At 45.1% G+C, this 23,861-nt stretch overlaps 2 protein-coding genes across 3 annotated transcripts; one reads left to right on the top strand and one right to left on the bottom strand.

The window, feature by feature from the left end:
• The first annotated feature begins 1,559 nt into the window (after positions 1 to 1,559).
• On the top strand, positions 1,560 to 2,922 carry LOC124311768. Its single transcript, XM_046776111.1, has 3 exons — positions 1,560 to 1,673; positions 1,741 to 2,269; positions 2,347 to 2,922. The coding sequence occupies exons 2-3, from the start codon at positions 1,761 to 1,763 to the stop codon at positions 2,870 to 2,872; spliced, it is 1,035 nt and encodes a 344-aa protein (XP_046632067.1). The 5' UTR covers positions 1,560 to 1,673; positions 1,741 to 1,760; the 3' UTR covers positions 2,873 to 2,922.
• An 858-nt stretch (positions 2,923 to 3,780) lies between these two features.
• LOC124311403 (plexin-A4-like) lies at positions 3,781 to 17,879 on the bottom strand. 2 transcript variants are annotated; one of them, XM_046775882.1, is made up of 15 exons: positions 17,535 to 17,879; positions 16,208 to 16,666; positions 15,374 to 16,140; positions 13,233 to 13,418; positions 11,899 to 12,045; positions 11,667 to 11,767; positions 11,452 to 11,581; positions 11,182 to 11,344; positions 9,596 to 9,804; positions 9,091 to 9,521; positions 8,914 to 9,019; positions 7,932 to 8,582; positions 7,543 to 7,860; positions 5,361 to 7,457; positions 3,781 to 5,301 (listed from the first exon to the last, which is right to left on the bottom strand). In XM_046775882.1, exons 2-15 carry the CDS (start codon positions 16,611 to 16,613, stop codon positions 5,065 to 5,067), a joined length of 5,949 nt encoding a protein of 1,982 aa, XP_046631838.1. In that variant the 5' UTR covers positions 16,614 to 16,666; positions 17,535 to 17,879; the 3' UTR covers positions 3,781 to 5,064. The 2 variants fall into 2 exon arrangements, with proteins under 2 accessions (XP_046631838.1, XP_046631847.1); XM_046775891.1 differs by having other exon boundaries at positions 16,208 to 16,668; positions 17,538 to 17,879.
• Positions 17,880 to 23,861: the final 5,982 nt, after the last annotated feature.

The following is a 23,861-nucleotide window of genomic DNA, read 5'->3' as shown; positions in this document are numbered from 1 at the left end:
GTTTGAATTTTGGGAAAGGAAGCTAAAGCAGGACGACACTCATGAGGGTATGATGCTCGTATATTGCCCCTCGCCTAACATGACATGGCATCGCATCAAATATTAGTGAAAGTTTATCTTCTTTTAATAAAATATAGATATTATTGTAAGATAATAATAATCAAGAAGATTAGCCTATGTGTTATGTAACTTTGGTTAACTCAATGACAATGTTCTAACTCCCTTTTTCATCAAGAATAAGATTTCAAGTGACTCAAAAAAAGGAAACGGTCCAATTAAATTTCTTATTCCAGTCTCTTTACATGAAGTCAGGCTGTGGAGTAGGATTTTAGTTGGACCGTTCCCTAATAATATTTCAACACATCTTTATATTCTTGATGAAATAGACCTTGATAGTGTAATTGGGAACGGTCCAACTTTAACCATTTTACATCAAGAATATGTTTGAAAAAACCCAATAGAAGGGAACGGTCAAAATAAATTTCTTATTCACAGTACTTGTAATAAAGTCATGGACTGCATAAATGTATAAAAGGGAACGGTCCAAATAAATTTCTTATTCACAGTACTTGTAATAAAGTCATGGACTGTGAATGAAGAATTTAGTTGGACCGTTCCCTTCTTTTGAGTCACTTTCAATCTGATTGATGAAAAAGATTTTGAGTTGGACCGTTCCCATTTATCAACAAAACAGACATCTTGATTCTTGTTACCTTACAATAAAATCAACATCTACGAATTAGCCCAGCAAACACTCACAAATATTTGTTATGGTGACATGCCATAATTTTTTCATGCTAGAGGGGATTGGCAACGTACTATACAGGCAAATTTCGCTATATCCTATGAGTCCTCCACTGGGTTTCCCTTGAAAGTTGAAACTTCAAATCAACCGGGGCCAGAATTACTGGGAATTCGGCTGCTAATGATGAAGGGAGGGCATTAGCCGCTAGATGGCGCGCCGAAAAGTGTCATGGCGGCATTCCCTACTATGTGTCCCATCTCCTTATCTCTGAATATACTATACTAGATCTTTTCCGCGTCTTCATAACTCTACCCGTTCTTTAGTTATTCCCCTTCAAAGTATCCTAATTTGTATGGAGCACTATAGCGTGTTTCCAAACTTAGGGATCCCATTTTACACCTACCCTCTTCTTGGTAGGAGAAATCTGAAAAATATTCAGCTTATTCCTACCCATAATGGCTACGGCCAAAAAAAATTTCATCGCGATCCGACGAAAATTGGATTTTTCGGATCGCCGAGAAAAAAAGCTAAACGCCATAAGGTTCTCTCTCTCTCGCGCGCGCGTTTCCAAACTTTAGGTGGGTACGTACTGTATGGATATCTGCTTTTAAACTGACAAGGGCTTATGAGATTTGGTTCCTAGATGGCACCGCCGCACCGGTGTTTCCACCCTATTTTAAATTTTTTGAAAAGAAAATTTTAATATTTCAATAAACATAAATTTTAAGTATAATAAAATTTGGTAATTCAATAGTTATTTAATTTTAAATTCTGATTCTGATTCTTCGGAAAAAAAATTTACATGACCGACAAAGGATACGCCAAGGTGCCCCGTCCTTTAGTTAGAGAGTATTCCATGCCTTAACTGACGGTGACGGTGGTTGGATTGGGATCACATTCCTTTCGGCTTCATTAAATATTAAATATAGTTGGTTATTTTCTAAAGACGTTCACTATTTTTTGCCTACTTAAAATTGTATTTTTTCTGTTTCCAGGTCAATTGTAAATTGATGTAATGGCGAAAAAAAATATAGCGTTGTCATCCTTGGCTGAAGAAATTAAATGTATTGAAAAATCAAATGCTCAATCTGATTTTCTTTACCTTTGCAAGGATTATCGTGGGGATGACTTACTTAAACGTATTATGACTTGCATTGAGCGAGGTGCAGACATCAATCAAACTGATACTAATCAGAAAAATGCAATTCAGTTGTTATGTGAAAACTACAACGTGAAAGATTTTATGCAAATCATGGCTTGTATTATTCAAAACGGATTTGATATAAAAAAACACAACTCTTCGGTTCTCAGGTGTGTTTTAGACAGCTCAATGGACAGGTGCCAACAGGATGAGGTGCTGAGACTCCTGACTCGATATGGCATGAATTATTATTCGCCATCTTCCAACTTACGAAAACTCCGTGACAAAGATGGAAACATCAGAATTGGTTTAATCGACTATTTAGTGGAAAACCGAAAAACTTTAGGCTGGCACGAAGGATGTAAAAATTGTCAAGAAATATTGTGAGTGGCTTATTTATTATGTTGTTTAATTGTTTTGTGTTCATCAAATAATTCACTTTATTCTTTTTGTGATGCAGATCAATTGACGAAGTTGGAAGAAGAAATGCTCAAAATTACTTCATGTTCGAAAATGTCTATACAAGCTTTGTCATGTTACAGCTTGCACAGAAAACAGCTCAATCTCGCCGTAGTGACGTGCCCATAAAGGAATGGAAAATACAAGAAGATGAAAGACTCATTTTGCATCGACTCCAAAAAGAGCTGAAGGGTGGATCGGATACGAATGAATTGAATTGTAATAACTATGAGTTGTATCTAAGAACGATGTGTAGTGTTGCAAAATCTTTGAACCATGAAGGTGTAGTGGAAGTAATCAGATGGTTTTATCTTTTACCATTTGATTTTCCCATCCGTTCTTGTAAACTAAGCAGGAGTGATCAGGAAATATTGAAAGAATGGGACAAAACACTTGAAAAATTTTCCCACGACGAAAATGATAAAGATTATGGAGAATTAATTAAAGATTTTGCACATAATCAGTGTTTCCGTGGTACCGCATTGTCTGTGGTAGATTTGCTTATCAAGGACAAGTTGTCAAACTAACTTTTTATTAAAGCTTGTTCTGTTGGGAAATAAACACTTACCAAATGAAATCGTTTCCTCATATCTGTAATCTTGCGTGACGAGGAATCTAATAACTTGATTTTTTTTTAAGTAAAAACTAACAATTACCTTAACAAACGTCCTAAATTTTACAAATGTTCGTGTTTTTCCCGTTCCTCAATGAAAACATATTTTTCTCGGTATTACGCTTACGAAATAATTTTTTTTTTAAATAGTTACTATTCATTAAAATTGCTTTAATTTTTTTATGGGTGTTTAAGCACAAAATTGTAGGTCCATCCCACTTTGAAATATTTCCGCCATCGCTAGCCTTTATTGATGTTAATTTACGTGTAAAAGTATGGCGTGTGTTGGTCTCAAACCCCCAAAGAAAACGGAAACAGACTCGGTGTCAAACTCGGTGTCAAAATACTCATTCTACAGTGCAAGGTGTGACGGTGATATATGTACTAGACAGTGAGTGTATGTAAACAACAAAAACTGCGTGATATTAGTTCATTTTCGTCGTGAAAGGTGGTCATTTTCATTTTAAAAAAAGAAAACACTAACCGACCCCATGCCATCACTAACTAAGCTAACCCCTAAATAATTAGAGTCAATTTTTTAATAGCAACTCGCACCAGATGGTCACCAAATGCTATAGTGATGAGCGGCCCTGAGTTGTTTTCGGCGTTTTTCTGAGTGACGATTGGTCGTACACACTGTGAGCCACGAAAAAAAAATGTTAAAAAGTATCGTCGTTTATCAATTGGATTTCTCGTGTGATATTGAGTCTTGTCTCACGAGGTATACAGTTGCGATGGAAACTACACAGCATTATTTTGATATAAAGAAAGATAGCTTTTTGTTTTTGTTTTGTTTAGTGAACAACATCCGGAGCGCAAATGTTTAGAGAATGAGTGATTTTCGACGGACTTATGTATAAAGAATGCAATTTTTCACTGTACACTTGTATACAAGAAAACAGGTGGTCGTCGCAATGCATCTGAACTTGAAAACACGAGAGAATTTTTAAAAAGGAGGACAAAAAAAAACAATGAAAAGAAACAAAACACTCGCACGTCTGGTCGCTGCGTCCATCTCGTCAAATCGTTTTCAAATCGAGTCTGTTTGTTTGTCTGTCTGTTTGTCTTTTTTCGGAGGAATGCGGTCAAATGGGGTTGACCTCCAATGTCCAACATCAAGTGTCACTTGATCGACTGTCAGTCTCGCGTGATCGAGAGAAATATCACCATTTTTTCGACTCGATCGGCAACCGAATGACGACAGCATCAAATCAATGAGCTTCACATGGACAGGCAGCGATTGAACAACAACAAAAAACAAATTGAGGAATTTAAGCGAAATAAAAAAAGAGGAAAAACGCTGGCGGATGTGATAATAATGGGACAAGATCACACGTACATTCGCAGTACACAGTCACATGTTTTTTTATATATACAGCAAGCACGCTCTTAAAGTTATGTAAAAAAAAAATTGAATTGGGAACAATGGGAGAAAGGGGCAAAAAATTGAAAACAAAAAAATGATATCCTGATTGGTTTGGGAGTGAAATTTTCATCTGCGAGGATATATATAAGAGAGAGATTTTGGGTAAATCACGCTGCACAGAAAAGAAATGAAACCAAAAAAAAAAAAAACGATCTTTTTTGTTTTAAGATTCTGTTTCAATGATGTCATACGCCATTCAAGAAGATGATGAAGCGGTGGAAAGTCTTTGCTACTTTTTAGGATTGGTCCATAGTGGGAGGAGGGGAGGGAGGTAGGACGACAGAGGAATGATGAAAAAATCAAAGGAGGTGCAAACGATTCAAGCCGATTGGATTCTTTGACATCCACATGATAATGAAACGGCTTATATTGGTTTTTTATTATTATTGCCTATTTAAATAGCCACTTTTTTAAAAATAGGGGGTGTGAGGGAGGTTGGGAGGGGGGGGGGCTAACAAAATTTGACTCGAATCGAAACAGACGATATATAGGAATAGTCCTCTTGTTTTCTTTTTTTTATGTTTGCGCATCTCGCTCTGCTCCGGCCAAGATATATAAGAATAAAGATGGAGGTCAAGCGAAATCAAAGGAAAAAAAACGCAGAGTTATTTTTCTTGAGGTTTTTGTTTTTCTTTCAAGGTTGGTGGTAGTGGTGAGGAGGATCTTTTGTTTTGTTATTTTCAGGGGCTGCCCATTTCGGCTGCCATCAGATTTCGCACTTGCTCCAGTCGATAAGCCAGTCGTTGCTTTTGCGAAAATTCGTCCTCCTCGAGTGCCATCATGAGCTGCTCGTAGTAGCGGTCGGCGTAGTTGTACAATTCCTGTAGGGCGCAGTTGACGTTGAAGTCGACCGTGTGCTGGCGCGACTCTTCGGCCAGCATGGCGTTCATGTCCTGATCCGAGATGGCTGCCATCGTCTATTAAAATGAATCAATGAATCAGTTTCAACACAATTTAGAAATGTTAAAAATTATACCTTGATGTCGGCGTAGTATCGCTCGACCCATTCCTTGTAGACGGGAATGTCTTTGGCGAAGAGGAGCTTGGAGCTGGGCGAGTCCTTGCCCAGTCTGTGGTCGGAAGTTGAGCAAGAGTCCATGAACGTCTGGGCGACGACCGAGAGACACGAGTCGACAATGTTGGACTTGTGAACGTCGAAAACAAAATTGGGATTCTTGATCAAATTGACCCAGAAGCGGAGCGGCAGGCTGTTGGACTTCCACGTGTGCACCACCTCGGGATCGGTGATGCCGTGCTGCAGGGCCTGGTCGTCCAGGAAGTCGAACATGTACTTGATGGCCAGCGGCAGGGCCGAGCCGCGATTGGCGATGCTGAAGATCGTCTCGAAGAGATCGTCCACGTACTTTTGCAACGTGATTTTAGTCGACAAGAGTCGAGTCAGGTAGATCTCAGACACCATTTTGTTGCCCCGCTGGTCGCCGTCCTTGCGGCTGTTGTCGTGGTCGTGGTGCCGGACCAGGTGCCACACCTTGACGCTGGGATCCTGGTCGCCGCCGCGGTCGTGGGTCCCGTGGCCGCCGCCACCGCCGTGACTCCGATCGCCGTGGTGGTGGTTCATGGGCGACGTGGCCCGGCTCATGGGCGGACTGGCCGAGCTGAACTTGGACAGGTTGAGGTTGAGCGTCTCGTACTTGTGGTGGTGGCCCTTGTCGGCCGCTCCGCCACCTCCGCCGCGGTGCTGGTCCGACAGGATCGACAGGTTGTACATGGACGACTGTTTGGGGATGAGCGTCAATAAGGCGCCGTCCGGCACGCGGTAGTGGGCCAGCGTGTTGAGCTTCTTCCAGTCGCCCTCCACTTTGGAGGTCGAGTCCTCGTCGTAGAGGACCAGCCGGCCCGACGTGCCCGTCCGCCACTCCAAGTCGAGATCCTCTTTGCGCGGGCGCTGGCTGTAGGGCGTCGAGCGGTAGATCGTGTCCAGGGCCTTGTCCTTGACCTGGACGATCGTGTCGCAGTCGAGGACCTTGACGGGCGTGTCCGTGTTGTCCGTGTGGGCCTCCAGGCCGCTGACGTAGATCGTCTGCGGCGAAATCGACACGTAGACGGTCATAATCTTGTAGTCGATCGACTGCCGGATCAGTTTCTCCTCCGACAGCGAGTAGCGGGCCTCCGAGGTGACGCAGTCCACCGGGCCCTTGTCCACCTGGTGCTTGATGGCCCGGAAGAGGAGGTAGAGCGGCTCACCGGCGCACTCGCGCAGAAACTTGTACAGCAGAAAGGTGAACCAGGCCGACAGCATCTTCTCGGCCACCGACTCGGTCCGGCGCAGCAGCAATTTCGGATGGCTCTTGCCCTCCATGCACTTTTCAATCAGCTCGGCCAGCAGCGTCTTGAGAATGTCGGTGCAGTACTCCATCTTGCTCTGCAGCGTCACCATGATGAGCGAGGCCACGTTGACTCGATCCCTCATGTAAAAGTAGCGGTTGCTCTCCAGCGTGCGGATGAAAAGCAGCAGGAACGTCTTGTTCATGAGGAGCTGGCCAAAGAGCCTGAGGGGCTTGTCCTTGCGCAGCATGTCGGGCCGCTCCCACTGGAGCAGCGTGTGCTCCTCCATCGACGGGAAGAGGATCTTCATGGCGTAGGTGCGATAGTCGAGGAATGGAATTCCGCCGGAAGTGAGGTCGGACGTGAGATCCGTCATCTCCGTCTGGAGCTCGGCAAAGGCCTCCTTGCACTCGGCCGCCACCTGGAGCTCCAGCTGGTCCATGTGCTCCTGCATGGATTTGAGGACTCGCGAGCTCTCGGTCGACTTGCGCCGGTAGGCGATGACGACGCAAATGAAGACGAAAATGAGCAATCCGCAGCCGATCGTCACGCCGATGATGACTGATTTGGGCAGCTGGCCCTCGCCACTGTTGGGCGAATCGTAGCTCAATTTGCCGATGACGTAGCGCAGGCTGCGGCCCACCACCACCACCACTTCGGGGGCGTCGCCCGGGTTGGCGCCCGTCGCCGGCGGTTGGGCCGACGGAGGACGACACGTCAGTTGATTGCGAGAAAGTGAAGTCACGTTGCACGGGGCCGTGCCGATCGTCACCTCCACGTCATTTTCCTATTCCGTCAGAAAAACCACGAAAAAGTGAAATGATGAAATCTCTTTGATTTCATTAGAAATGCCAAAATGTGTTGATTATTACCTGACAGGCTCGATCCAAATTGATGCCGTTGATGGTGAGGTAGTCGCTCTTGTAATATTTGACTTCCTCGTCGAATTTCTCGTAGACGGGATCGGGGTAGAGCAGGAATTTCGGGTAGTTGGGCGAGTGCGAGAGATTCCTGACTGACGGCACGTCGTCCATGAGAAATCCATAGTCGAGAGACATGGGCTCCTCGGGCGAAATTTGCTGGCCCAGAACGGGAACGGCGGGCGAGCGGCACTCCATCCGCTGATTGGAGAGCACCTGGCAACTGCTGGAATGAACCACGTCCCGGTAGCGCACAAACATCTTGGGTTCCTGTCAATTCAAATCAAAATAAAATTAATGGCCGTCCCAATTGAAAATTTGTCGATGATTTCGACACGTGCCTGAATGTATTCCAAATTGTTGCCGGCCACCGAGATGATAATTCCGCCCGAAGGGACGCCCTTGGGCACTTTGACTTGGCTGACGACGCCCGACTCGGCGTATTCGATGGTAGGATCCTCGACGTACTGGTACATTTGACGGGTGTAGCGGCGGACGCCACGGTCAAACGACATTTGCAGTTCGCCGCTGCGGAGTCGATTGGAGGCGCTGGTCCGGCAGACGGCGTGGCTCGAGTTGGTCGACGTGATGGCGCAGTCGAGCGACGGATCGATGACGGCCTGAATGGAGCTGCCGGCGTTCATAAATTGTCCGCGGATGACCAACTGGGTGCCGCCAGAGAGCGGGCCGCGAGTCGGGTGGATCGACTCGATGACGGGATTGACGAATTCGTAATAGTCGGCCGATTCGCCTTTAAAGTTGGAGACGCGGACAATGACGGGCCCCCGTCGGGTGTCGCTGTTCTTGGGGCTGTCCACCAGACAGACGATGCGTCGCGTTTGGACGTAGAGCTCCTCATAGGGGTGACAGGGCATGCCGGCGACCGTGATGCCTCCGGCAATGTCGTCAAACGTCTTGCCGAGATTGACGCCCTCGATCGTCACGTTGGTGCCGCCTTCCCACGGGCCGAGACGCGGGTCGAAACGTTTCACCTGTCAGGAGACAACAAATGCATCAGTCCGTCTATTCAAATTTATTTTTAAAAAAGAAGAAAAACGGGATAGAGAGAGGAACGGGTTTGGCGTGTGGCGCCAGTGCAACTTTCACGCGATGGGCGCCATGGACTTTCACTCCTCATTTACGTCAAACGGATGAGAGAGAAAGCGAAGAGAAAGACACGCGGGTATTGTGTTTTTTCAGACAACTGACGTCTAACCCACACAAAAAAGGTGAAACAGTTGTGTTCCAGCGAACCAAATGGATCGAGAAAGTTGCCAACCCGCATTTTGTTTTGATTTAAAGGGGGGAATTTGATGAATGTACCTCGGGATTTGGACAAATTTGATCTCGATCCAGCCAAGGAGCTCCGGTGGCCACCGAAACGGATCCTCCGATTCCACTGCGATCGCATTGCTCCCTCACTTCGCACCTGTCAATGAGAATTTCAAATTATTATTTCAAATTTCTTTTTGGTTATTATTGGAATGGGTTGAGACGTACTTGTCGGAAGTCTGGCACCATCCGCAGAGATATTTGTCGGCCAGGGCCAGGCAGAGTCCGCAATTGTCGGCCATTTCCCGGCATCGGTAGATGAGAACGTGGACGTTGTCGGGATTGTCGAGCGGCTTGGATCCGCCCCAGATGACGGCGAACGTGGCCGTGATGTTGGGCGCCCTCGACGAGTAGGTGAACTCCATGTCGTCGCAGTAGATGATGTCGCCAAGGAGCTGGGCGCGGACGTGAGTGACCCGGCCCTCGATGTTGAACTGGCAGACGAAATTGGTCTGAACGATGAACTGGGCAATGTTCTCCACTTTGACTTTGATGCTCTTCTTGATGCCGTGCGAGACGAGGATCTCGGTCGAGACGCTGGCCGTCGCGTTGATTCGAGGACAGAAGCCCGGCCCGCTGCGGATGCTCGGCCCAATTCGCTGTCGATCAAATTTAAATTGCAAATAGAAATTTAAATGAGTTGATAATAAGAAAAAGAAGTTGATGGACTCACGTTGACGCCGGTGACGAGGATGTCGTTGCGGCAATTTTCGGCCGTGTCATGAGTGCACCGATGTCCGTCGACGCACCAGTCGCACGGGTAGGACGAGGAAACGCATTCCGTGCACGACGTGTACGTGGTGCAGTCGAAAAAGGTGAAATTGGTGGCCACGAAATCCGGGCCCGTCGTCATCCGCACCGACAGTTTAGCCGTGAAATGATCTGCACATCACAAAGATAAAAAATAAAAAAATAAAATAAAATGCTTTTTTTGTTACAAAAAGAAAAAGATCCCATTTCGATAGAATGTCACGCGTCTCTTTTTGCTTCGTGACACGAACGTCCGTGAGCCAATCATTTGGCTGGAAGGAGCGGGGAGGGAGGGATAGAAAGAAAAGCTCAGGTGAATGCACATACTCCATCTTTTGGGGATTCTTTATTCCCCCCCAACATCTTTTGATCTGTCGTCTTTTCATCTTTTATTTTCTTCTCTCTCTTGCCCCCACGTAATAAAAGTAGCCGGATAAAGGCACACACAAGATGAATCACGCTAGACGGACGCACCTCTTCTCTCTCTATAGATGGAACGATCAATACGGCCACCCACCGACTTCCCCTGCCCTCCGCACACACATTACATTAACTGAATTTTCTCAATGGCGAGAGGCTCTGATCATCATCATCATCATTACCACCCTCCTCCTACACCCGACTGTGTTCGCCTTGGCCTCGTTGGCAAATCGTGGCGACTTGAACGCTCAGGCATGAATAATACAATCACACGTTGGGGGGTTCTATCAAAATCCACCCCCAAAAAAGAGGAGGGTGGTGGTGGTGATAAAGTCGATTTCCGGCGCTCATCAAACGAACTTGTCCACGGCCAAAGTTGCCGAGTTGTCGCTCGAGTGATTTGATCAAGTTAGACAAGGCCCCGCTAGACCCGTCGTCGTCGTCAATACTAATGAGAATAGCAGCGTCGTCGTCGGGCCTTTTAATTTCAGATGGTGAGGGGGAAGGTCGTCGGCAGAGAAGCCCCAAAGAATATATCCTTGGGTGTGTCAAAAAAAGATGATCTCTATTGATTTTGAGTTTTCTAAGATTTCCAACGATTTGAGAAGTCTTAATTCTCCAGGCTGCGTCCCAAAGTTGAAAACCTGGGCAGACGTGGGCAAAGTACAAAGTCCGGCGGCTAGTCAGAAACAATAGACTGGAAGAAGCGAAGGAGGGCGGCAACTTATCGATCCTCTCTCTCTCCCTTTTCCATCACGACGAGACGTGAGCTTCTATTGTAGCAGCAGTGGAAGAGGGTAGTGGGATGGATGGATGGGAGGCAAGAGAAAGGAGACACGTGTGAAGCTCACAGGAGAGTGAAAGGCGAGATTTTCTGTTCAAGTGGGGGGGTGAGGGAGGGAGGCAACAGCTGCAACGGCAGTAGCCAAGGTTCCACGCTCATCAACCGGAAAAAAAAATAAAAAGAAGAAGAAAAAGTGAACCCGAGTGGAAAACGAACAATGAGGCCATCTAGCGTGAAAAAAGCAACGGGGAGGAGAAGGAAGGAGGAAGAATAAATATATCAAAGGGGAAAGACAAATCTCTCACGTTGTCCAGGAGGGTTGGCCGGAATGTGATCCGTGCGAGGTGTGGTGCAGCTGACTCCGTTGGCCGTCCGGGTGGCGTTCGTCAACAGCGTCTTGCCAAAAGCCGAAAAGGCGCACTGGAATTGGCCAGACAGTGTCGGCAGATTGTCGATCACCAACGAGAGCTGGAAAATAAAAACAAAAGAAAAACGGCCAATCAACAGTTAGCGATGGACGGTAAAATAACGGGTCGGCCCGTCGTCCAAATCATCAAAAAATAAAAGAGATATACCGTGCGAGCCGTGGTGCGCTGGAGCTGGTTGGGCGTGACGGAAGTAATGGTGGTGCATCTTCCGCTTTTGTAAGAGATCCAGTAGAGCGGATCCTTGGCCGCGTCTTGGCAATCGCTCCGCAAACTGCACCTACAAAGAAATGGACAGCGGCCAAATTAGAAACGGAAGCCCCCACTCATTCTCTTTATTCCAAAGTCAATTCCGGGTGACGTACTTGTTGTCCAGCGAACACCAACCGCAGTAGGGATCCCTGGCTCCTAGACATTCGCCACACGTTTTATAGATGCCGCAATCCTGGACCCGAACTTTCGTCACCTGGGCGTGACACACACAAAAAACATTTCCGTGTAAAATTCTTTGCTCCGATAGAGACTGGGACCAGCTGGCCCTGGTTTTTCTCGTTAAAATAAAAGAGTTGGCCCGCCAGATGGGCAACGACTTTGTACCTTGCGCTCCGTCATGGCGTAGAGGTGCATCCGCTGCGGATCAAAGACGAGATCGGATGAGACTCGACTGCCTTCGTCGACGGTAATGTCGCCGTACTCGAAAGCTCCTCGGCCGCCTCCATCTCCTTTGACGTTCTCCACCACCACCTATTTCATTTGAAAATGGAAAAATTAAGTTTACGGTCCAATCGATTTTTTCCATCATTTCGTCCGAATCCGATTTGCTCAGATGCTCAACGGGGGTGCTCGCCCGCCAGACGGACGGACTAGATTTTTTTTTATTCAAACGTAATAATCCAAAAATCCAATCCAGTTCAATCGGTTCTGCCTTTTTTACGCCCGAAAAAATTGTTTTCACACGTTAAATTAGTGGGGAAGGAGAATCCCCAATTTGAACAAAGTGAAAAATTGTTAACCATTTGGTTTTCTCTGAATATTTCCCGTTCCAGGTGCTTTTTAAGGAAAACAAATAAGAGAAACAGAAATATAAAAAGAGAGACGGCCGATATCTCTTCCAACTATTCGCCCAATGGGCAAAACTAAACAACAACCAAAGAAGAAGAAGATAAAAAAAGAAAAGTTTCATCTTTTACGGTGCGTCGTTATCACATGGCTGTAACGCACCGGGGATGGAATTTTCTATGGAGGGTTTAAATATTCAATGTCCAACAGATATGTATGCAATCAACATCAAAAGGAATAAACAAGTCTTTCCCTATCTCCACCCAAAAGGAGAAACACAAAACCCATTGAAAAAATTCATTCGATAGAAATCAAATAAAATAAGCCGAGCTTTCGCCACCCCCTCTAGGCTATCGCTGGGAACAATGTCGTGATTCTTTTCGTCCGGCTGGCCACCAGCATCCATTTTGTCTTTGTCAAATCAATGAGCCATGTGTTTTTTCCCAATCAATGGCTCTCCTATTTTTTGGTTGTTGTCCCGTTACACGTCTCACGCTTCTGACCCGTCACCTTTGAGCGACAAAATCAAAAAGCCCAGAGGCGTGACATTGGTGAATGTTCATGCCCTCCGACCGCCAATTTTGTTTTCTCCCAAAAAGTTAACCGGTGGAAAAATAAAACGACTTGTTAAATATTTTTTCCCTCCTGAAAAAAATTGGAATTCGAACAGGGAGACCTCTGAACTCGGAAGAGAAAAAAGGCGCCATCTTTGAACTTGAGTCGAACATAAGAAAAACAAAAGAACGACGGGGAGTAGACATGAAAAAAAAGTCTCACAGTTAACGCTCGAGTCAAATAGATAAAATAAAAAAGAGGCTTGCATTTTCCCATGGATGTTGTGTAGTGAAATATAATTGAAAATTAAAATTTACCTTTTTCAAATGTCCCTTTGACGTTCCGAGAAAGACGACGGTGAAATCACCAGTCGATGTGGCGGCCACGGCCGTCAGGAGGACGTTGTTCATGGTGCAGACGGGCCGTTCAATCACCGGCTCGCCACCGCCCAATGGTGTGTTGACGTCCAGACCACAAAAGTCTTCTCCGATCGTTTGCAATTTCTGATTATATTAACAAAAGAACCAAAAAATAACAAGAATTAAGTTGACGATATAAATAAAAATCAGGTTTTAATGTAACAATGGATCCCCCCTCTAATGGCAGTCACTTGTCTGACGACGATTCATCCAAAAGGTTAGACACACACACAAAATAGAGGATAGCCATTAGTAAATGATTGGCCGTCTTCAAGTTGGATTTAAAGAAAAAGGTCGACATTTTGATGCTGGGCAGTGGAGTGGAATCGTCAGATTTTTTGGGCGATGCAAAATAAATAAAAGAAGAGCGCTAGCAATTAGCGGCGTCGTCATTTTCTTCTGGCAACAAACGACGCCTTCGACTGGAACGACATTGTGTCTTCCGGTTTAAAGTCGGGAGGTGGTTGAGAGAAGCGAAAAGAATAAATAAAAACGCAAGTCTTGCATGTAACCACAACCAGAGGAGGACCATCTGGCCAGATCGGAAATTTCATCCGCTCAAATTACTACCGAATTTGTCTTCCGGTTTTTGTTCTTTTCGAGTTGGCGGTTCAATCAATAACGCCCCTTTTTTCTATCTCTCTTTTCAACAGCGTTGATTGGCCGGTTAAAAGGGCGCCCCTATTGTATTGTCCAGCCAACTGTCGGAATCACTAGAGCGTAGAACGACAATTCCGGTTTCAGGATCTATTTTTTTCGGCTGGAGGAATTTTCTGTTGTTGTAAATCGAACCCATGCGAATTGAGAGAGAAGGTCGGCGTGAAATAGGCCACTCGATCGTGACTGACCGAAATAAACTTTCGTGGCGCCTCTCCAAATTTCTTCTCGACATTCCCCGAAAAATCCTTCCCAACAAAATTTGAAATAAACTGAAGGGGGGACTGGGTTTTTAGCTCAAAGGGGGTCCACTTACGATGTCGCACTTGCCCAGCAAAAAAATGTTAAAAAATAAAATCAGAACAAGATTTTTCATGTTTTTCGGTCGAGAAAAATCGGATTTCAACGTGATACACATTTCCGCCATCATGATGGCCACAAATGACCCCGAGTTAATTACACGCCATAAAAAAAAATGTCTGCCCAACAGTCGATGACTTTTTTTCTCCGGTTGGCCCCTTCACTCGCATTTTTCAAAAAAAAAGCCTTCAACGCCAGAGGGCCACACGGCATATTTCTTTTTTCCTTCTCCTCTCTCCCGTCTCGTCCGTGATGATGGAATCGATACGAGCACAAACGGGCAAGGTCGTTAACAATAGCTCTGCTGCTGCTCTCGTGTTGTTTGTCGAAAAGCGAAGAAATTTTGATGTGTTTTTATTTTCTTCGTTTCGATCTGATTTGTCCGTCTCTCTTTGTGTGGCGCTGGGTGAATCCGGTTAGTGATGATAACTTCATCTGTTCTCTTCCAACCAGCCAAGAAAAAGGAAAATTCACTTTTTTCTTCTTCTTCTCTTCTTCTTCTGCTGTGTGTGTCTATGTCTAGTCGTAAAAGGCGTACATAGCCAGAGGGCATCACATGTTCCCCTTCTCTCTCTCTCTTGAGGAATTCTTCTTCTACTGGAAAAATGACCGGGGTCATCCGAGCCGCAGGGGCTGGAGGGGGTGGTGCGCTTCTTCTTCTTCTTCTTCTTACTACTACACCAAGTGCGTCCCATTTTTCCACCATTTTCACGGCTTCCACAAAACGCGCCATTGTCCCTCCTCCTTCCTTCTCTCTTTCCTTCCACTCTACTTGATGATGAACGCGCTCGACCTTGAGAGAAAACCTCTTCCGACTTACAAATGAAATTAAAATAATAAAACACCAAGTGACACCATTTTCTTCTTTCACCCAAAACGAGAAAATCCTTGGGAAATAAAAAGTAACGGCGCAAAAAACCGGACGGAATTAAACAAACCAAAAACAGACGCGTCGCGCATATTTAATGAAGCCGAAGGACGTGTGGGGCACTGTGTGTGATGCTGGGCAAAGTTTTTCTTACCGTATGGACGCAGGGAAGGCTGGGCGAGATGAAATCGAGTCCGCGGTGTCCCTCGCCGCTGAAACACTTTTGGATGTTGTGCATAAATTTACGGCGGATGGATTTCAACGAGTAGACGCACAGGGCAGAACGGGCAGCCGGACGGTTGCTCATTTCTCCGCCTTCGGCCGGATCAGATTGGGCGAAAACAGCGAATAGGACGTCGTCCTGGGCCCGGATGCCCAGCTCGGCCGCCAGATCCGACCCGGGTTTGTCGACGTAGGCGGCCTGGATGAGATTGTAGCGGGTGCCGTTGTCGGCCACGCATTCGAGCGGCACCTCCGTGTACGAGTAGTAGTCGCGGTCGTCCTGGCACACGCGGACCAACTTGGAAATGTACGGCGAATTGTTGGTCGATTCGCGCATCTGCGTAGTCAGGAAATAGGAGAATCCTTCCGACGAGAATCCGTAAACGTAGTGGATGGGGTAGCGGTCGCGCGACAGGGAATTGACGGAAATGCGCGTGCCCGTCGTCACTTCCATCTTGGCGATCTGGAACATTTCGTGACGGGCCAGCGAACGAGAAGAGACGGCCGGCACTTCCGACCTGTACGGCGAATTGCCCGTGTACGTCACGCCGACGTAGAGGACGTGAGTGCTGGGCGGATTGGGCGGCCCGGGAGCGATGAAAACCACCGTCGTGGCTGTTGAATTGTTGGCCACCACCGGTTCCCTCACTTCCATCAATTCTTCGCTGATATTTTTCAAATTTCTGACGCTGCAAATGCCTGGACAAGTAATTGAAATAATTAAAAATCCTGCTGGACGTATAGGGGGGAGTCAATGATTATTTACCTTGGTATAAAGTGCCACAGGCAATGAGTCGAGTGTCGGTGTAATCAATGACGAGGGCCTTGTTGACGTTGTCGGTGAGTCGCTTGACGACCGAGCCGAGACAGTCGACGGCCGGGCATTCTGGACTGTCCTCCCTGGGTCCGGTCTCGACCGTCACCTGGCGCTCGAGCTCAGGTGAGAGCTGGTAGAGCCGGTTGACTCCGCCGATGTAGACGAGGGCGCTGTGCTTGTCGACGACGAGATGCTGGAGCCGGTGGCCGCCATTGCCCGTCGGTTCGCTGAAAGTGGCCACGATAGGGCCGGCGGCCGAGGCCAGTCCGCCCACTGAGGCGCACAGCAGCCAAAGGTGAAGCAGCGGCCAGACCGATGATGATGATGCCGGACACTTTTGTTTTGCACTGGCCATGATGCACTTTAGTTGCGTCCAGACGACCCAGTCATCACAGCAGCACCAAAAATCTGAAAATTGAATGAATAAAATAACAAATGACGTTATGTAATTGGGTAGATTAATTGCGGTTTAAAAATGTATCGTAATGGATGACATAAACCAAATAGGGGCGTCGACATTTGATGAGAGTGACGAAAAGATTTAAAAAAAGTTGAGAATTTCATTGGTTTCCTAATCTCCCACCTTAAAGAAACGCAAAAATATTTTCTGGCTAAAGTTTCGTGACGTCACCTGAGTATTCTTCTTTGATTATTATTATTATTTTAAAATTCTGAATTTTTGAACAAATAAAATAAAAAGATTGTTTCGATTTTCTTGTTTTCAAGTCGATTTTTGTTGACATCGTGTCTGGACTCGCCCTCCTCCTCCCCTCTCCACCATCTTGTTTTGGCGTGCCCGGTAGCTGCTGCTGTAGCCCAGTGTATTTCTCTCTCTCGTCGACTGGTCGTTAAAAAATAAAAAAAAGCAACTGAAAATTGTATGTGTGGTGGGACGCCAGAGGGGCCACAATCGATACTGTGCCCAACACACACACGAAATCGATCGAAACTAAAAACTAGGACTCGGAAAAATCATTTCAACTCGTCGTGTGTGTTGTTGGCGAAAATAAAAAAGAATCAAAGAATAGAAAAAGAGAATCAAATTCTGTCGGTGTCCAATCTGCTGGGCGAGAGAGAGAGAAACGCACACAGTTGCCAGCACACACACACACACACACAATGGAATGCTGCTGCCCTCCCTACTTGACGCTCTAAGGCTTTTGACAACGCATCCCCCCACCACCACCATCATTTCATCTGGGGGTGGCATGGAGAAATCTACAACACAAAAAATGGCATCGAAGATAAATTGGACTGGAGATTTTTTGGGGTTCACCTTTTTTCAAACACGAAATCACACACAATGGCCGCCTGCGTCTCAAATAAAAGTCTGCCAACAACTGGAAACGGCACACACACACACACGAGTTTTCTCTTCTTTTTTGTGGGGTTTGTTGCAAGCCCTGGACGACGTTATACAATAAAACCAAGGGTGGAGAACTCTACACACACAACTCTTTTTTGAGAAAACACACACACACACTTTTGCACATACACTAGTGCTATAAAGCCACACACACACACACAGCAGACACACACACCAAGTCTTCGGTCGAGGGCTGGGGGTGAGGTGACGCTATGCGCTTCTCACTCTCTACTAACGGGTCGCACACTCGAACAGCAACTGAGGACGAACTGAGTCACGACACACAAATCCCCACCCCACCCCTAGAAGCAAAATGCCTCGCGGCCATTCCACGCCCCTCTCACTGGATTTTTACTCGGACGCCATCTAGCGCTCGAAATTACAACTAACAGCCCTGTGGTGTCTGCTGCTTGCACATGTCACACACACAATTGGAATTTTTCTTTTTCTACAAAAGAAGAAAAGAAAGAAGAAAAAATACAATCCGGCCAACTGGAAGGGAAAACCGGGCGGATGTCAAGAGTTATATTGATCCCCGATTGACATGGCAACGACGGCCGTTATTTTTTTTGTCTGAGCCGACAGATTCGTCCTGGATTATAAATGTGCTTATATTCATGAACATTTGATTGACGTGTGCCGCCGATTGCCATCTAAATCATAACTGGTGTCACAAACAAAACAATTTAAGAGAAATATTTCTTTTTCATCCAACCCCTCGATGGATTTATTCCGATTTTTCTTCAGCCAGCCACTAGCTTTAAATAATAAACGACAGCAACAAGGATAATATTAGATAGATTGGGACCCTCCCCCCGTTTGAGTGTTGGTCGTACGACCATTTATTGATCAAGCTCTCTTTTCTCCTAGCTTCCTTCCTTCCCGTGTTGTAGATCTACTAAAGGTATTAGATGGAAAACGAGGGTTATAGACGTCCGTTGGTTTAGACGATTCAGGGGGCCAGCTCCGCCAGCAGCATTTATATATAAGAGAGATAGGATCGCTTCGTTGGGGAATACATGGAGCAGAGTCCGTCTCTATTATTTTCCCTTTGCCGATCTATAAAAAAAAAAAAGAAACGGTCGACCATCCCCCCCTCGTTCGTATCAATTAGACGATCTTATATAACGTCCGGCTCTCACGCAATCAAAGTTGACACGGCCGCCAACCCAATTGCCTTTGGTGATTTGTCATTCAAACCAAAAACCGCCGTTGAACTATCAAACCAAATGTGGACTTGATTTTTGTAATTAAAATCTCGACATATGCAAATGAGGTGATGTGAAAATAAAATAAAATACAAAACTTGCATGACTGGGTGGTGGGGTGGATCTATCAGAGTTGTGTCATCACTTCCCGCCTGTGTTCAGCAGAGCCGTGATGTGACGCAATACACGACTATGCGACGAGACGACCGGTCTATTATCAACGACGTCATCAGCGTCGTTTGATTTGACGAAATCGAAATGCACAAAATTCAGTCGAATACAGGAATTCGATCTAGACATTCCTACACAGTGTAGAACTTTGTATAACTCGTTGTTGTAACCGCAATGCGGGTTTTTTTTGTGTGAAATCTGATTGTTTACATTTCAATTCCCCCTTTTCCCTTTTATATTCTCCCATGCTCCTTATAGAGAGAGAGGAGGAGAGGTGCATGGGGTTTGTATATCATTGGACCAAGTTTATATACCGACGCTAATCAATACGCAGCGTCTCGGCTCCTGGGCTGGCGCGTCTCTATAGAACTCGGCTCCTAGCTGCTCCTAGCTGCTGGAGGATTATTCCACTCCCTTATGTGGCCGCCACACGACGTGATGGGGTGGGGGTAGACTTCCCTTTTTTTCCCTTTTTTCTTTGCCTTTTCCTTCTTTTACTCCGATCCTTTATCTTTTTTATATATTCGCCCAAGGCTCCCCCCCTCTCTATCCGACCCCGAGCGAAAATCCATACAACATCTCCACCCATTGAAGGAAAAGAAAAAATAAGGAGAAACTACGCACAAGATCCTGGGGGATCCTGGGATAAAGCCTGGAGCATTCCGCCTCCGGGCGACAAATCCCTGTCCTTGCACCAATAAAAATGGGAAGGTCCGCCCCGGCCATATACGAAATAGAGAGACGACGTCTACGTACATATCTAACGTGTAACAACGTCGACTATAACAACAACCAAGCCCCAGCAACTCTCTTAAGTTCGCCGGGAGAGGATTCGGTGGTAAACCGAACGACAAAAAAGGAAAAATAAGTCTAACAAAATAGGGGGAAAAAGAAAAAGAAAAAGGTTATGGCAACATCCATTACAGCGACTAAACAACAACCATATTTCTATCTCTCTATCTAAGACGTGCGCACTCACAAACGAGAAGATTATCAAACAATCCTCCTTCTTTCTTTTTTTCTTTTATTCCTTGACGTTTTCTCTTTATTTTTCTATTCCTTTCTAAATATTTTTGCATTATTTATTGATTATCTTTTTGTTGAGTGTGGGGGGCTGTCTTTTTATTACATTTTCTCCTGGCATGTAGTGAATGACATCACGGAACACAAAAAGAAGTTTTACAACGCCTTTTGTTTCGTGCTGAAATTACCGGGAATGATGTGCAAGAATTCTATTTTGTTTTTTCTTTTGCTTTACCTTTTTAGAAATCGAACGAGTTTTATTTTATAAAAAATAAATAAAAATAAAAAGCTTTTTTTTTTATTTATTCATGATTTTGTTATTTGCGCGTGTGCCAAGTATATATAATAGACTCACCTTGATCGTTTTCTCTCTGGCACACACGGATCTTCCCATTACATAATAAATTGAAAAAAGTGAAAACTGTTTTTTTTATTTTGTGTAGGTGAAATATATAATCAATAGACAACATTGTGCACGTAGGTTTCTCTTTATTGATGGATTCGATTCGGTTTTTTTATTCACGAAGAAGAAAAAGTGGCTGGCTGGGTTTTTGGCTGATTTTATTTTATTTCATAGATCCAACAAAAGCACATCGATCCTCCTTTACATAAACAGAAGCTATGTGCTGGGCCTTTCACTTTTTTCCCATTGGGAGATGAGAGAGTCAGAGATTCCAGGTATATAGACACACGCCCTGGCAGACAAGAGAAAACACTCTATTGCTATACATTTGTTATACTATTTTCTTTTGCAGTTCATCCTTTTATACCCCAGTTAATCATACATCAGTGCGATATACAGGATAAGAGCATACTATAGAGTATAATCAGACCGTGGCTCTTGAATGTTTCAAAGATTTGATTTAAGCCAGCCAGCAGGTGTAATTGGCACAGCAGTCCGAGACGGTGCTCGGTCCGAGATGAATAGCTCAGCACAGTTGGTACTGGGGAAAACTAATCCCAACAGTTTATAGTCTGAGAGACTCGTATATGAAATTGGTCTACTGCTATATAGCTGGGCCCGGCTGCGGTGCTGTGTGCTAATCAAGTTAAGACTATTAGATCTTCTCCTGGTGGTGGTCAGCATATGCACACGGCAACATATATATCCAGTCCATCAAGGAATAAGAGGAGGAAACATAAAAGAGAATCCCAACGGCTAAATATTTATTTCTCTCTAGACCGACGTGTACGCTGGACGACGTATCACCTTTCATGTTGCCCAGCATACATTTCGTGTGTGTCTATATAAGATGCCGGCTGGCCGGCCTCTATATGTAATATAGAACAGACAGGGGGTCGCGTGGCTTTGCCAATCCAATTTCCGCCCGTCTTCTCTCCCCTTCGCTATATGTGCTGGGCGTTATATGTGCAGTTGCGAGTTGGACGAGCGACGACTTCATTCCTGGGCGCCCAGTTTCAATTAAATGTGTCTGTTATATGTATACCTTCTTCTTCTTCGCTTCGACTGTTGGCTGCACTGGCCATATAGAAAAGGAGACGGACCGTGAGCTCAACTTTATATGTTGCCCGTCTCTCCTTTTTCGGTGCTGCTGCATGGGGCTCTCGCGTTTCAATTGACTCTCTATACTGCTCTTGGCTGCTGCTGGATATGTGACGGGTGGCTGGACGGAAAAGAGGTGCACATCTGTCGGCTCTCATCATCACGTCGTTCAGCAGCAGCGCAGCCAGTCACACACACAAGTATAAAGAAAGTTGACTCTTCTTCTCTGTCCGTCCAGCATATTTATTTGGTAGGGGATAGAACATAGAAGAAGAAGGTATATAATCGATTGGATCGGTCGTGACAGGAGGCCAGCAGTCGAAAACTTGTTGGCCCGATATCTTTAAATATATAAAAGACAATATAGACACTTTTGTGTGTGTCTGTGTGTGTCGACGGACGCCATTTTAGGCGACAGGGGCGTCACCTTTAATTGTCCGTCTCTGCTGCTGATGCTGGGCGAAAAGTCTATAGACAAGGAGAGCTGCTACATATAATATAAGATTGATCTTATTTATATAGAGTAGAACGCCAGTCATATCATCTGTATAGATCTACTCTACTGCGCTATGCTGCTGGTGAGTGCACGGGAACGCCACACTCGGCACGTATTGATCGGTTTGCTGTGCTGGGAAAAGGGAAGTGCTATGCAGTTGCTCCGTTCAACGGCTGATGTGCACAGCTTCGCCCAGCTCTTGTGTTGTACTACTAGACAACTTGGGGAACATGTCTGGAAGATATGAATCATTGCTCTTGTAATATTTATTCCTACTCTCTCCTTCTTTCTCTTGGCTGAAAGCAGAAATAGACGAGTTGCCAGCCCAGCAGAGTTATACTATAAGCAACTGGGCGTCTATATTCTGTATGGTACCGTTTTGCTGGGGCCCAGCCATTTCAAATCGTTATGCATTTTCAAATAGATGATGATGATGATGTCTACTTATATGATTATATTAACTCTTGTACCATCTTTAGGTATATATAGAGACTAGTAACGTTTATGTTGGCAACTGGGCCAGCCTGCGTTCGCGTCTGTTTATTCAACACACATGACTAAATTCACTCGCAAAGGCTATAGCACAACTATAGAGTCCAGGTTGTTTGCTATAGTTTTCTGTGTAGGGGTGGACTGTATATTATTATTACCGCGAGGTGCAAAAACATAAACATAAACTATAGACACCAAAAAAGAGGGGGAAAATGTTCTTTCTTTCATTTCTTATTTTTAAACCAGAAAAAAGAGAAATATCGATCTGTTGGATCGACATGTATAATACAATTGACTTCACTTGAACTTGATGTCGTTGCAGCGACCGACTGGAATTCGGTGGTGGTTGCGGGCGGCTGCCAATCGATATCGATCCGTTTGCATAGCGGTAAAAAACTTCAAAATAGGAATAAAAGTATAAAAAGGGGGGCCCAGTTGTATATTTCACAAGTCTGTAGTATACTTAATCTATAAATATAACATCCTGGGCCCAGCAGATATATGTATAGACAACATTCCAACACACATATGCATCACAACAACATTGCGAGAGTCTTATTTTATTAGGATATATATTTCTAGCGCTTCTTTTTATTATCGCAAATCCCACCGGGGGACCAGTGTCCTCACGAAAGTAAAATACAAATAACAAAAAGATAAGACATTTGAAATCATACGACGACGACATGATCAAATGACGATGGAATTTGGTGGCCTGATGTGACTAATCAATTTTAATGATAAGCCGGAACTATTTCTTTCATCTATTACAATCTATAGCATTGGGTAAATATGAAATAGGCTACGGTACTGTATTTGCTAATCATTGAAACTCGTCTGTGCGTGTCAAAAGTGACGAGTTGATGTTGCACATTGGGTATATATTGCGAGGCAGTCTCTCTCCTACGCACCGCATCACTCGGAAGTGGCTGATGACGTCATTGGCCGTGGGAAATTTTAATAAGACCGGCGTCTGTATATGCATTTGCGTATTAAAGCGAATTGCATCCGTCTGGCGGTTAGTTTAGATTATTACGTAAAATACTCGGTAAAATAGATGATAGAGACAGAGGAGGGTGACGGAGGATAATACAGCCATGATTCTTCATCTTGGTGAGTGCTTCTATCTCTCCCCCAATCTTTCCTTTCTTTACATCCATTTCGTTGATTGAACGCACCCAGGATCGACAGTAGCAGTAGCTCCCGGTGGAAATAAAAAACTGTTTTTTATTTATTTATTTCTTTTAGATATAGAAATCCCATTTATAGTATATCTCTATCGTGAAATCTAATAATTCACAATTTTCTATCTCTTTGTTATATAGCTAGAAAAGCTCGGAGTG

The sequence above is a fragment of the Daphnia pulicaria genome, chromosome 1 (genome assembly GCF_021234035.1).
Source record: "Daphnia pulicaria isolate SC F1-1A chromosome 1, SC_F0-13Bv2, whole genome shotgun sequence".
NCBI classification, from domain to species: Eukaryota; Metazoa; Arthropoda; class Branchiopoda; order Diplostraca; family Daphniidae; genus Daphnia; species Daphnia pulicaria.
This window is presented reverse-complemented; position numbering and strand designations above follow the sequence as displayed.

Bases quoted from the DNA above. Each gene is read 5' to 3' on its own strand.
- LOC124311768 (XM_046776111.1), top strand. From the start codon at position 1,761: ATGGCGAAAAAAAATATAGCGTTGTCATCCTTGGCTGAAGAAATTAAA. The intron at 2,270-2,346 runs GTGAGTGGCTTA...TTTGTGATGCAG, and splicing joins AAAAATTGTCAAGAAATATT to ATCAATTGACGAAGTTGGAA.
- LOC124311403 (XM_046775882.1), bottom strand. From the start codon at position 16,613: ATGGCCAGTGCAAAACAAAAGTGTCCGGCATCATCATCATCGGTCTGG. The intron at 11,768-11,898 runs GTACAAAGTCGT...TGTCACGCCCAG, and splicing joins ACGCCATGACGGAGCGCAAG to GTGACGAAAGTTCGGGTCCA. The intron at 9,020-9,090 runs GTACGTCTCAAC...TCTCATTGACAG, and splicing joins TGGTGCCAGACTTCCGACAA to GTGCGAAGTGAGGGAGCAAT.